This window comes from Medicago sativa, chromosome 1 (assembly GCF_051527215.1).
Source record: "Medicago sativa cultivar Bolivia chromosome 1, Bolivia_mono, whole genome shotgun sequence".
In the NCBI taxonomy this organism is placed as follows: domain Eukaryota; kingdom Viridiplantae; phylum Streptophyta; class Magnoliopsida; order Fabales; family Fabaceae; genus Medicago; species Medicago sativa.
Window position 1 is genome coordinate 60662320 of NC_140749.1, and position 13833 is coordinate 60676152.

At 34.5% G+C, this 13833-nt stretch overlaps 2 protein-coding genes across 8 annotated transcripts; both read left to right on the forward strand.

The window, feature by feature from the left end:
- Positions 1-786: 786 nt before the first annotated feature.
- On the forward strand, positions 787-7076 carry TRFL8 (TRF-like 8). 7 transcript variants are annotated; one of them, XM_085725655.1, is made up of 10 exons: positions 787-1911; positions 2057-2228; positions 2844-2917; positions 3733-3832; positions 4308-4360; positions 4577-4679; positions 4778-5394; positions 6106-6333; positions 6409-6465; positions 6662-7076. In XM_085725655.1, the coding sequence occupies exons 3-10, from the start codon at positions 2867-2869 to the stop codon at positions 6842-6844; spliced, it is 1392 nt and encodes a 463-aa protein (XP_085581781.1). In that variant the 5' UTR covers positions 787-1911; positions 2057-2228; positions 2844-2866; the 3' UTR covers positions 6845-7076. The 7 variants fall into 7 exon arrangements, with proteins under 7 accessions (XP_085581781.1, XP_085581773.1, XP_085581799.1 ...); XM_085725647.1 differs by having other exon boundaries at positions 787-870; positions 2135-2228; XM_085725673.1 differs by having other exon boundaries at positions 787-870; positions 2135-2228; positions 3739-3832.
- A 3583-nt stretch (positions 7077-10659) lies between these two features.
- On the forward strand, positions 10660-11725 carry LOC146956010 (uncharacterized). Its single transcript, XM_085749000.1, has 2 exons — positions 10660-11073; positions 11615-11725. The coding sequence occupies exons 1-2, from the start codon at positions 10660-10662 to the stop codon at positions 11723-11725; spliced, it is 525 nt and encodes a 174-aa protein (XP_085605126.1).
- The last annotated feature ends 2108 nt before the right edge of the window (positions 11726-13833 follow it).

The window sequence follows — 13833 nt, forward strand, 5'->3', positions numbered from 1 at the left end:
CCGAATAAGTATCGATCAATCATCAATATTTTTTAGAATGATGATATGTTTATTAAAACAATGTTACTTTACTTGCTTTTGGTTTAACCCGAATCAGTATCGATCAATCATCAATATTTTTTAGAATGATGATATTTGTACAACTATTTTGTGACAACTTTTACGATAATTTTTTTTCTCTCCATTCTCATTGAAAAAATAAAAACAGTAGAGAAAGAAAGGGAAAAATAGAGTAAGAATACAACAAGAGTGTGCGAGAGAGTAATATAATTTTTTTTTTATAGAATAACTATACAAATATCATTTATCATACTTTTGTTTTAAAAAAAATCATTTATCATTTTTTGTAGTTGCTTAATTTCACTTAAAATGCGGAAGAAAAAAAAGTTAGTGAAAAGCTACTTGTGAGTTGTGTGACTTGATAATGGAGTGAAGTGTGAACATACCCACACACACTATATGACACGAGAAAAACGCAACGTAACGACGTCGTTGAGGCAAGTGGGAATGAGCGTTTGACAGCGTTAAGAAGACTATATAGTCATCGTCGCGTGTAAGATGGTGACTACCAAAAAACAAAACCAGTAAGCGTCGTACGCGTGTCCCGTCTCTGCGGACTCGAATCGCACAATCCCGATAGCAACAATAATTAACAAAATATTTACTGCATTAACAATGAATAAAAAACGATTAAAATATACAGCGCGTGTTAATTTACGGGTCCGTTTCGTGTCGCCTTTTGGCGGTTTTAACCTATTTGTTTTCGGTTTCGAACATTATTCATTTCTCTCTCTTCATTTTCATTTCGGCACTCACTGTGGTGTGGCCTGTGGCGAAAACCTAGTTTCTCTTCGCCTTCTCTTCTTTCTGGTTAGATCTCGATCTTCACTCTCTTCTTTCACCATTTCTGCATCTCAATTTATCGATCCATTTCTTCCATGTTGTTTTTCGACTTCCACACTCTTCCATTTTTTACTTTGCATGCACTGTCTTAGTTATGATTATCCAACGCAGTCCTTAACTAATTCGATTTTTTTGTTAGTAACGATTTTCACTGTTTTTGTTTTAATCGGTGTTTTCATGTTTTTATTTGTTCTTCGCATAATGCTGTTTTGATGTGTTATAATGTTTTTTTTTTTGTTGTCGGTTGTGTTTTAGTTTTAATCTGGATTATATATGTTTGTAATTATTGTATTGATGTGATTTAATAAAAAACAAAGATGATTTTGATCGTTAGTTACTGTTAGGGTGACTGAGTGTATTGTTTGAAGCAAAAAAAAATAAAATTAATTTTAGGTTTTTGAAGTTGTAAATTTGGTATGTCAAATTGATGAAATGTAGTCTCTAAAAGTAAAAACAGTCTATAGATTTTGTCATTTTGGCAATCAGTTTAATGAGTTCCGATGAATCTGGATTGCGCAATAGAGATTAATTAACTGTTAGACGAATTTCTGGAAACATGTTTTACCTTATCGTGCCCTAATCAATGTGCCACGTCAATTTTTCTATCTTTTTTTTTTTTTGAGATGACAGCATTGACGGTCTTCGATTAATTTGCCATTTGATAACTTCAACAGTCCAAATTATCCATGCGTTACAGTTTCGAGGACACAAATGTTTCTAACAAAATTTGTGTCGAGTAAGGAAGGAATATTTATCGGGTCCTGAAGGAATAATAAACATGTCAATAGTACTTTTTTGTGGCCCACGTATGCTGTTCGGCCGTAGGGTTTTTCTGTCAAGGACGTACAAAAAGAGGGGATGGCTTTGTATGTCGTCCAATTGTTCTCATTTCTCTCTTTTTTCATAGCATTAACTCTGCATTTGGACAATGTAGAGGAAAAAATGTGTTTGATATCCATTGAGTTTTATGTGTGTGAATAGGAGGAAACATTGACAAAAAACTCGCAGGTAATCAATCAGAGATATGAAAATTGAGCATTATAGAAGTCTAATAGACGAGCTTTTATTTTGGTTCTAACATCTAATATATGGATTTTTGGTGGTATGCACTTTTGATTCGAAATATCATTTTATGGTATTGCTTATGGACTAGATTTGCAGTATGAATACTGATCTGAGCCAAGATTCGAAACTATATGTATGACCTCACTTCCAATGATTAATGTTGAAGATGTCCTGTGCTGGCAATAGAGGCTGGGAGTGATTGAGTACAGCTGGCGTCCCTTCAAGATGTATCGATGCTCAAATAAGCTAGGGGGCTTAAGGTGAATTGGATGAATGCTTTGATGCCACACATAGGATCATTAGATTTGTTTGTGTAGATGGAATGGTGGTTCATCAATCATCATCATGCATGAGCAGTGGTCCTCATGATCTAGTACAGTTGAAATGTAGTTACAAAGGCGGGTCCTCAGTATAGAAAAGGCTATTCTTGGATTAGTAGGGACCAGGGAATGACGTTTAATCCCATGTAATCAGGTTTTACCTTAGGCATGCTTGGCAATAAAAAAATACAACAATTTGATATTAGTATACACACATTATTGTCTCAGATATACAGATTAGCTAGTCAGAAGTTACATTCTTCCAAATACTCTTATATGATTGTCTAAAATAATTTTTCATTTTATTTTTGCTTCTCATCCAAGGTTGCACAAACAGTTTTACTGTGACTGCTTATTATTTCCAAGTTTCCGTCCTACAGTTTGGATACCCGTGTAATGTGTATATCTTTCACACATGAGTGAGATTTTGCAATTTTAGTTACGCACTCATATATGTTAATGATATAGCATGCTTCTCTTGTCTTCATAAACATTTATTTTATGTGTGGGTATGCACAAGAAAGAAGAGTAAACTAATGCACATTGAAATTGCAGGATAATATTCAAGAGAATATGCGATGGACCGGGAAGAATATTTGCGCAAGTGTTCCAATATGAAATGCCAAAGAGTAAGGATTTCAGTTGTTATTGTCACACCTCTAAGCTCATTTATCATATAATCTATCATATTATGTCCCATTCATCCATAATTTGCCACATTTAAGCAAGTATGTCTGTTCATATATGAGTATCTATCTCATAACTGTATCTGATTATGCAAAATATCAACTATTTTGGAATTAAGCGGGATTTGCAAGTTGCAACTATTGTAATTCATTTCATGGATGGAAATAATTCGTTACAGTGGTCCCTGTGTTTCGATGACTGTTCCAATTTTTACAAGCTTGAGTATGCTATAGAAATTTCATTATTGTAAAACATTAATATGCTAGTTTAGGCTAAAGATTATGACCATTGTTATATTCTGTGAGAACTTCACTCAATTTGTCAGAGCTGATTGTTGGAAAATGTGTCTAATGGGAGATTGTTGAGATATGTATGGTATATTAGTCATGTAGGGAATTTTATTCAATTTAAATGTCTCCGTTATATTCCAGGGTCCATATATATGATGTAAAAAAGCTGATTAGGAACTTGGAAATAAATCACCACAACAACTACTACCAAGCCTTTTCCACTAGGTGGGATTGATTACATGGATGATTTGATGCCGTAACATATTTAAGTGTTTGGCCTTAATCTTCATTATACCAGAACCTCACAAGCTTCATATTTTGACGAAAGTATTTTAAAGTTGTTAATGAATGCACACTTGTGTAGATTTATGTCATTGTTTATCCTTTACTATTTAAATAAACTGCAAGTGCCCATATGGTATCGGCTAAAGCATATTATTTATGAGATCTCTTTCAAATTTTCCTAGGTTCAGCTTGATGAATCATATGTGCCCTCCCTTCAAGATGATGAAATGGAAGTTGAGCATTTGCTTGAAGAACCTAGAAATGATCATGTTTCATTGGATGGTATATTGTATTTAATTAGAATAAGTATTGATAATTCTGAATTCTCAAATGCCTAGAAGTTGTTCTTTTTGATTCTGTCACTCAAGTCTATTTATTAGCAAATGGAGTTTAGTTTGACCATTTGTGTTAATTTATTTTATTTGGCCTGTATCTTGTTGATGAACAATGGAATAAGTGAAATAAAATGCTGACGTGAAAAATGGAAAAAGCAAGATTTATGAGAGCCTGAGTATTGTTGATGGAGATAGCTAGGAGTTCAGAACTAATGTTGCATCTTCAAAGAAATCAAACATTTTCTTTACCTTTAAAGTATAATGTTTGGTTAGATAACTTATTATATTTGTGGTGGATAAAGCTGTGTTGGTATTTTATTATATAATATTTGCTTTCATGCTTTGGCAGTTATTTCCTGTTTGCATGTATGTCATATCTCACACTATGTCATATCTCACACTAGTGTGCTTACGTTCATCAGGCACTTTAACTTCTCATACCGCTTTGAATGACAAAGATGATTTGGAACTAGAGGTACTTGTCTAAACTCGGTTACTGTGGGGGTGATATTGAAACTAGTAGTTCCTGTATTTTTCAGTTAAATCTGCATTAAATTTATTACTTGTTGCTTGAGTCTATCCTTTGTGCCTATTCTAATGTCAATTGCATGATATATCCTTGAATCCGTTTAAATTGCTGTGTCCTTTTGTGTGGTTGTGAATATATCTTTGATAAAATATATACTGTTAGGTCCTTGATGGATTCCTTGGAGATGGATTCCTGGATGATGTTGACATCAATGATCTTGAAGGAACTGATGTTTTCTCCAATGCATGTGGAGGGTATTTCTTGGGTAAGCTATCATAATGCTATATTTTACTATGATGCTTTCATAGGAAAAAATGATTAGTTTCTGTTTTTCACATTGTAATTTATTTTCCCAATCTACAGATTTTGATTTGGCAAAGGTTGAGATACTAGAACATGGTGCTTATGAAGACTCGCCTTTGGAAAATTCAAATTCAGAAAGTCATTCTCCAGGATTTAGTGGAAGTAGCACTGTTGGTGGGATATCAGAATCAACAAAAGCACCCAATAGTACACAATCTAAATCCGAAATTAAATCTCTGGATGAGACAGTCACCCATGATACACATGGTGTCTTCAGGAACAATCCAACTCAACCATCAAATGTAGATTGCATGTACAACATTTCACTTGATATACAGCATCTGCATGAGTTGAACAATGGTTATCCTTTAGCTGGTAGTATATTGTCTTGTAAGAAGGAAAATGTTACTGTTGAACAATGTCAATCTGCTCCACCTAGAGAGAAGAGATTCCGAAAGCCTACTCAGAGGTATATTGAAGAATCTTCAAATTTGAAGTCAAAAGAAAAAGTATCAACTACTGGTGTAAAACGTAAACGGCGGACTGTGTCATTAAGCAATGAGTTCCATACAAAAACTAAAGAATTGAAAGATATTCCAAGCGACGAGTCTAGTAGCGGTAATAGTGATGTGACGCTTTCTGAGTTGCAACACTGCAAGAAGCATCCAAAGAAAGAGGTACTATTTTCTTTTTGGGGTGTCTATCTGTATATTTCCTTTAGTAAATGAAGATTTTTTTTTCTTTTCTGAATAGCTTCCCTTTTGTATTGCCATTAAAAAAAAAGCCCCCCCTTTGTAGTCAGATGGAGAGTATCTGTATAATTTTGAATGTTTTAGTTTTACGTTTTCTATGTTCTGGTTTCGGATACTTCTGTGTGACAACAATATTTGACGATTATGCAATCTATCTATTAATTTTATTTGTCAACTTGTATTACCTGTAAATCTAGTTGAATGACCCCTAATGAATTGATGTGTGAAGTATGTTTTAATTTTTATGTTTGCCATGAATTTGCTTCGTTATGCTTCCCTCCTCTCTTTGCCTGAACAGGGGCTTGGCTTCATTGTACATGTTTTTCTGTTGCAGTATCATTTATCATCTTCATCGTGGCAATACATTTTTTTTAATAATTAAAGCATGATATTCAAGTATAAATTCTGCAATTCTGAAGGTCTACAACTGATTTTGTAATTGGACAAGTTGAAACAAAATGGTTACATGGTTGAGATACACATGTGTGTTTTATACATGATTAAGTTGTTCTTATGTTGTTAATTATAAATTTAGATATGATAACTGCATATCAATGTAAGGACCTAATATTCATGTCTGGTCTGCAAATCTAAATTATTCTCCATTGTTTGATAAAACAAATTGTTGTTTTATAGAAGCTTGAGTATGACTACGAGCCTTTTTCCTCGGAAGAGTCCGAGGATGAACATTTGACACCAAAAAGAGGCAGATCAAAAGATCGAAGAAAGAATCAAAGGATGTGGACAGTCTCTGAAGTGACAAAGTTGATTGATGGCATATCTCAATATGGAGTTGGTCGATGGACTGATATACAGAAGTTTTTGTTTTCTTCTGAAGGCTACCGAACTCCCACAGATGTCAGGGTACTGTACTGAACTTCACACATTCATTTGTCACCTTTCTTCCAAATTTGTGTTTTCTAAATATGATTTATGCAGGACAAGTGGCGTAACCTTTTAAGAGCCTGTACTGCACAGAAATTCAGCAAGAACGAGGTTAACTTTCTATTTTCCTTTTCTGAAACTTTATTCTGTTAATCAAATCTTCACGAATCATAGGAACTTCAGTTGGAGTACTAATTACTTAATGTGACATGGTGTACTTCACTGAGCTATTTTCCGTAAATATGCCATTTCTCATAAAATTTATTTTGAGGATAAGTTAATGTAAACAATCATTTGGTGATTGTAGGATGAGCAAAATGATGAGACTGCCCCGCGGATCTTACCTTTTAGTGTGGCTAGCCGAGTGCTGGAATTGGCTAAACTTCACCCATACCCAAAGCGACGAAACAAAAAGAGATTCACCAGTGAAAACTATGGTCCATCTAGTAGTCTTGGCAAAAGAAATTTACGTAGGAAGAAGTGTACTTAGAAGCAAAACTCCATGTGTAAAACAGTCCAGTGAATCCATAGTCAAAAGAATCTTGTTGAAATTTTGGTATCACATTTGCACAATTTTCTACTTTCATCAAGTAATTTCTGCTTGTAAATCTACAGAGGCATAGAAATTTCAAATTGTAAACTTGAGGAATCATTGGTTAGCCTGCAGAAGTTTGCAATCCTTAATGCCTAACCCCTTCAGTATTGTGATTTTCTTGGTGGAATTAACGTATTTATGATGCTGTACTTATGTGTTAGTGGGCTATATATTTTTATGTTCTTGAAATGCCCCTTCAAATATATTTTCTACATTTTAGCTAAAGGGTGTTGCAGTATCTATCCCTTAAGTTTGGCAACCAAGCCTCCAGATTCTCAAAAGTATCAAAATATCTCAAAAACCACCTCAACTTGGGCAATAGCGCTTGCATCAAAATTAACGTTGATACTGGCTGTTTTAGCAGTGGCCCCTCTGGTTCAGGATTGGTGGTTTGCAACCATACGTGCTGTTTGTTTTGCTGCTTCAAGACTGGAGTAGATCAATGTTTCCCTTACAATGATTTAAGCTTTAGGCTTAAGATGATGGCACCAGTGTATTGTTGATCATCAGTTTGATAGTGTAATCATTGAGTCTGATTTCAAGGTGTCTGTCAAGCGTGTTCTAGGAAGGTTAATGCTTGCAGAGGTTGATCATGTTTCTGATTGCTTGGACATGTTTCCTAGTTTACGCTAGAGTTTCATTTTCCACACCATATTTCTGAAAAACTACACTTGTATTCGGAAGTGTACTTTCAGAGGTTAAACAAAATTGTGTTTTCCTCTAAACTATACTTGCGTAGGGAATTTTGGAGGTCGGTAAAGAAACTTCCTTAACAGCAAGTGTAGTCTTTGTTCGAAGGTGTAAAGACAAGGTTGCTCGTAGGCTTGTTGGTTTAGCTAAAAGTCTAGGTTCCAAAACATGGCTGCGAAAAGTTATTGCACTCTTAGCTTCAATCTCTTCCTTGACGCTCGTGTACCATCTTGCATCCTGTTAAGGTTGTCCCTGTCTATACCTTCTTCAAATTTCTGATATTTTCAATAGGTAAAGTTATGTCTTCGGTCCTTTAGGTTTGATCATTTTCTAGATTGATCCTTTAAATTTTAGTTTCTGATCCTTTATGCTATATTTTGTTTGCATTGTTGTAATTTTTAACAATTTCTGTTAATTAAAGCACGTGTAAATGTGAAAATGTTGTGTACATCCCATAAGGCTGTATACACCTTTAAATAAAGAGAAAAAAAAAAAAAAGAGAGAGAGAGAGACTGAGGTGATAGTTTGGTGAGAGACAGAGATAGAAAATGAGGGGAATGAATTCTTTCAAATTATTTTCTCTCATGTTTTTCAAGTGTCACATCTCTATTCTTAAATCTCATTTTTTTGTAAGTTTTCTTTCTCTCTTCTTTATAATGGAAGGTGGAGATTTTAATGGACTCTCATTTAGCATGAGAGGATCTATTTCCGAAAATGACTTGTTGAATATGCGTAGGAAAAATTGGGGTGTTCAAATATCATTGTTGATTTAATTGAGATTTATCCTTTTGTTTTCTCATTCACTTCATTTTTAAATATAAATTTTTAAATTCAAAAACCTTTGAATCATGCACATCGTCTTTTTTTTTCCTTTCCCTTTTTGTGGTGAATTGTTATCATTCCGGAGCAATTGTACGAAATTATGTATTCAAAACATTGAGTAATTCATCTCTAATGCGAGTATAATAAATGGGCACATAAATGTCTGTCATATCTAATTGCGAAACAAAAATTATGGTTCACAAGTGCAAAATATAACATAAATGACAATAGTGCAAGAGTAGTATAACTTAATGGCTAACATGCAAACAAAATGTAACATAAAAGATCAATTTGAGAAGGAAAAAAAAAGTTAGAGTACCAATCTAGGACACAAGTCAAATTTAAAGGACCCTAGACATAAGTTTACCATTCTAATACTTGTCTTGAGCAAAATGCATATTACTTTTTACAATAGTCTTCTTGATTTCATTTGATTAAGCCATCTTTACCAATTCTTACCCATCAAGAACTGGAAGAGAATTGGGGATTCCGTTTCCACCATTCATCGTTGCAACATATGAGAATTCGACTCTAGAATTTGTGACCAATACGCACAATAAAAACCAAGTTCTGATACCAATTTGTTGGTGCAAGCTTGATGTTTACACACAATGATGAGAGAAAAGAGAGAGTTCACAACGTTCTGTTCTATGGTGAGTATAGAGAGAATGAAGAGAGTTTTGTTTACGTGAATTGTAAAACTATGAATTATATTGAATAATGGTTATTATGATACAAGATATTGATATGAGATATATCAACCAATTACAAATTAAAGTATTTATCTGCTAAATGAGGTAACTTTCTTCACAAGTTAACCAACCAACTAACAAACATAGTTGGATTTATCAACAACAATGTTTAAGTGACTCAGTTAATTTACGACCGTGTTATACCATTAATTGTATGTTACTATGTTTAAGTGTTTCAGTTGATTTTTTACATTTGGTGAATGCCATTTTTACTTTTGCATATACCATAGGGATTAGATATGAAAAAGTGCTCGAAAAGTGGAGCATACATGCTTACGTTCTGTACTTGGGGCCATCCACACATATATCATGTTTTTATTTCTTCGTATGAATCGGTAAATCTGGAAGAGTGTGATTTTTAAAAAAAGAGTATTACTTTTCCCACCCTATGCCTTTCCTCGTGCGCCCTATTTTTTTTTCAATTTTGCCCCTGCTCCGGATTACGTTTTCCGGATTTGATTGTTAGAATTTTGCAGATGTTTCCGGATTGTAAAATCCGGAATACTGTTTTACCAGAAGTAAAAATAAAATAAAATGCGAATAAAAATAATAAACAGAAATAAAAAGACATAAGCATAAAAAGAAATCATTTTATTAATATATGAACAATACATTACAATAATTTTCAAGCTTTCAAGCTTTTTAAGCTTATTACATCCTAAAATTATTTCTAATCCTATCCTATTACATAAGCTATACCAGTGGCTCCAGCTCTAACTCCAGCCACTGATGAAGAGGTAAGAGGGTGGGAGGAAAGAAGATGGCGGGGAAGAAGAAAAGTTGTTGGTGGGGAGACAGACCGTAGAGGTGCCTCTAGGGAACAAGAGACCATGATGGTCAACATGACACCCAGGCAAACCAACCTCAGATTCAGACTCACCCCTACCCTATTGACCGATCATAAGACCTCTGATGGATTTCCAAAGAGGCCTATTTCTATGAGAGGCCAACGATGGAAACACATCGTTGTAGAAGAGGAGAAGAAGAGAAAGAAGAATGTGTGACTTGCATTGAGAAAATGAAGACTATTTATAGGGGAGGGATGGTTAAAAAACGTGTGGGAGACCATAATTACGATCAAAAAACGTGTAAAAACACGTTTTATGAAGCTGACCACCGCCCATAACGTTTATAAAACGTTTTCTTTGTGGTGCAGACCACCGGCCTAAACTTCTGGTGAAGTCTGGAAGATATAATCCGGAATTCACATGCACTCCGGATTACGTATTCCAGAAAAAGACGATAATGGGGTGCCCCAAAGTGAAACTTGGGACGTTGCGTATGGTGAGGGTTGGTTCGGATTGTATAATCCGGATTGATTCAGCATTGGATTCTTCTATGTGGCCCTCATTGCACCGACAATTTTTGTGGTTCACAGCGCCCAAATGCCTCTATAAATAGGGGTCCTGATTTCATTACGAGTAAACTACACCAGGAAAAAAAATCATGGAATTCCCTGGCTTTGATCCGAACACCAAGCTAGCGGCAGTCTACTACAACGGTGGAACACCACCCCATATGTTTAGGATTCGCGACGATGTCACCCTCTCCGGGCTGAAGGATGAGCTGGATCAAATCAACCGTCAACTCAACCACAGAGACACGACGAGGGTGGTCGGTGTTGAATATCGACGTCCATTGTCCGATTCAGCCGGATCTCTACGCTTTAGCCGGATGAAACTCACAAACGACGGCGACGTGAGAACCATGTTCTCTGTCTTTGGTCAGCACAGTGCTAGAGGACCGATCGAGTTAGACGCTTCGTTGGTTAGATCTGCTGAACAAATTCTGAAAAGTTTGCATCGGCCCAGAAACTACGAAGAGATCAGGGCTCTGCTGGAGGGACCAGAGGAGGAAGAAGTTAGTTTAGATGATCCGTGATAATGTGTTATGTTGTTTTAATTGCGTGTTAGTTATGTGTTGTTGAATTAAGTTGTTGCATTATCTTTTAATTGCGTGTTAGTTATCTGTTGTTGAATTTAATTGCGTGTTTTATTTTGTTTTAATTTACGGTAAAGATGTTCATTTAATTGATAAAATAACTAAATATATGATTTTCAGATTACTTAATCCGGAAAAACAGGGCGTAAGTACATTCCGAAAAACGTAATCCGGAATGTCTCAGCATAGGATTCTTTTCTATGGACCACATTGCACTAAGAGTTTATGTGGTCCACAACATCCAAGGACCTTTATAAATACATCCTCTCCGGTTTTCACCTTCAATACCATCAAAACACACAAACACACCAAAGCAAACCATGCAAAGTTTTGTCATCAAGTTGAGGATCTTTCTCATGCTGTCGCGAATGGATGAGTTAGCTCTCTATTTGACGGCATGATGAATATCCTCAACATGCTGTCAAAAATATATAGATAGTCCTTGATGCCTCTTTGATAGATAGATAACTCAAAAATATCAAGAGGTTTCTATGAGTTAGATCTTGCTGCCTGCCAGATGAATATGTCATTTGGCAAGGCAGCAGGATCTAACTCAAAGAAATCCTCTTGAAAACACCTTGCCTTTCTTCATTGTGTTGCAGATCTGACTCCAAAGAAGAGGTTCTTATGAACTCGATCATGTCGGTCTGCAGATCGTAACATGTCAGTTGGCAGGCCGGCAGGATCGAGTTCAAAAGCTCCTCTTCGAACCACCTTCCCAAAAGATTCATCATTTATGTTATTCAGGTGCGATTCGGACTATATAATCCAGAAATACTTCGTGCATTCCGGATTATAAAATCCGGAACCACTCAGTAAAAATTTGGCCGGTGACGTTTCACCAAATCTTTGGCCGGTTAGTGGAGTTTGAATGCATTTTTTTACGGTTTTGAATGTGGAACACGTTTTATTTGACTGTAATTAAGACCTATGACTTATATAAGGCTATAAAAAGGCTTGGATCTTCAACATTTTCCTTCATTCTTCTTCACCTCCTTTCTTACATTTTCTTCAAAAAAAATTAGTTTTTTAGGTAGCTTTTATCAGTCTTTGTGGTGTCATGGTCATTGTTGACCGCTCATACGACCCCTGCAATTGCATTTCAGCTTATCCGAGGGTCGTATAACGGTCAACAGAGACCCTTGACATCAAAGAAAGACACAAATTATTCATATCGTATTTGTCCGGATTTTATAATCCGGAAAAACTAACAATCTGGTTCGGAATATGTAATCCGGATCAGGGGTATTTTTGAAATTTTTGCAGGGCGTGCTAGAAGGTCATAGGGTGGGAAAAGTAATACTCTTAAAAAAAATGATAGCTCTCCTTAACAAAACCTGTAAAAACCCATTGCCATTAATTCCTACACAACGTCAGGACCTTCGTTAAAGTTTCAAACACCATCATGAATTAAATAAATGTGAATTCTACCCTTTAAGGATAATTTAAATTAGGTTTCTTCAAAAAAAAGAAAAAAAGATAATTTAAATTAGGGAAAAGAGGCACACCATCATTTTTTATTTATATTTTTGCGATAACCGACTATCATTTATGCAGAAATTATTTATTTAGAATTTTTTTTGTACCCAAAAAACATCTACCAATCTGAAATACAAAATTTGTATATTTAAAATAAAGATTGAACTTGCTACCCACTTACCTTTCATTCTTGTATATGTGTGTATAAAAAAATTAAATATATCAATAGAAATTATATCAAAATTATTTAATCTATCATGTGAAATAATAAATTGCAAACAAAATATTCATAATTTTAATTTTGAAACACTTATCTTATAAAATGAAATGAGTAATTAGAATATTTAATATTATTTTATAAGTTGTGCATATATTCAATAGCTTGAAAAATGTCATTTCATAAAACTAAAATATTTAGTATTATTCTCTAACGACTTTTAATTTTTAAATAGAATTTGACCATCAAAATTATAAGTTTTTTAGGGTAAAGATTATAAGACGTAAAATGTTATATATATGTTTCAAGATGTTTGCAATAGAATTTTATTTAAAAATATTCCTCATTGAGAATAATGAACTAAGCTTTTAAATACTATACTAAAATCTTTTCTTAAGCTAATTCCTTAACGAACAATATCATTTTCATGAACAATTACACGTTTAATCCCATATTTTTTTTTCAGCATTAACAATAGTTTTTATTTTCTAGGCACTTTATCTTTTTTCAAGCACTAAATCAAACATTTAAAATAATACATCTTGCAGTTCTTTATTAATTTTTTTTAAAACGCAATTTACGATTGAAAAACAGATTAATCTGAAGAGTTTAATCCCACCGTCCAATTGTGGAGGGTCTTATTTAAAGTCAGAGCATAACTCTGTATGGACTTAACCCATCAAAATTAGCATCAACAAAAATAAATATGAAATCTTGAAAGAAGCACATTCAAAAATCTCAAACCAACCCCAAATGGTTTTTTTTTTTTTTTTTTAAGTTATTTTTGATCGAGAGAGGTCCTTTAAGTCACATACATGTACACAATTACCTTTTCTTAACATCTTCCATTACAAAAATACACAAGTATATGCCTTGTCATTGACCTTGCTAGTAGAACGAGGTTGGTCATCCGTCAGTGTCACGCTTCCTATTTTTCGTCCCCAAATTTGCCAGCATGGTGGAACTCAACAAAAAATTCATCT

Bases quoted from the DNA above. Each gene is read 5' to 3' on its own strand.
- TRFL8 (XM_085725655.1), top strand. From the start codon at position 2,867: ATGGACCGGGAAGAATATTTGCGCAAGTGTTCCAATATGAAATGCCAA. The intron at 3,833-4,307 runs GTATATTGTATT...TACGTTCATCAG, and splicing joins TGATCATGTTTCATTGGATG to GCACTTTAACTTCTCATACC. The intron at 4,680-4,777 runs GTAAGCTATCAT...CCCAATCTACAG, and splicing joins ATGTGGAGGGTATTTCTTGG to ATTTTGATTTGGCAAAGGTT.
- LOC146956010 (XM_085749000.1), top strand. From the start codon at position 10,660: ATGGAATTCCCTGGCTTTGATCCGAACACCAAGCTAGCGGCAGTCTAC. The intron at 11,074-11,614 runs GTTAGTTTAGAT...CCTCTTTGATAG, and splicing joins AGGGACCAGAGGAGGAAGAA to ATAGATAACTCAAAAATATC.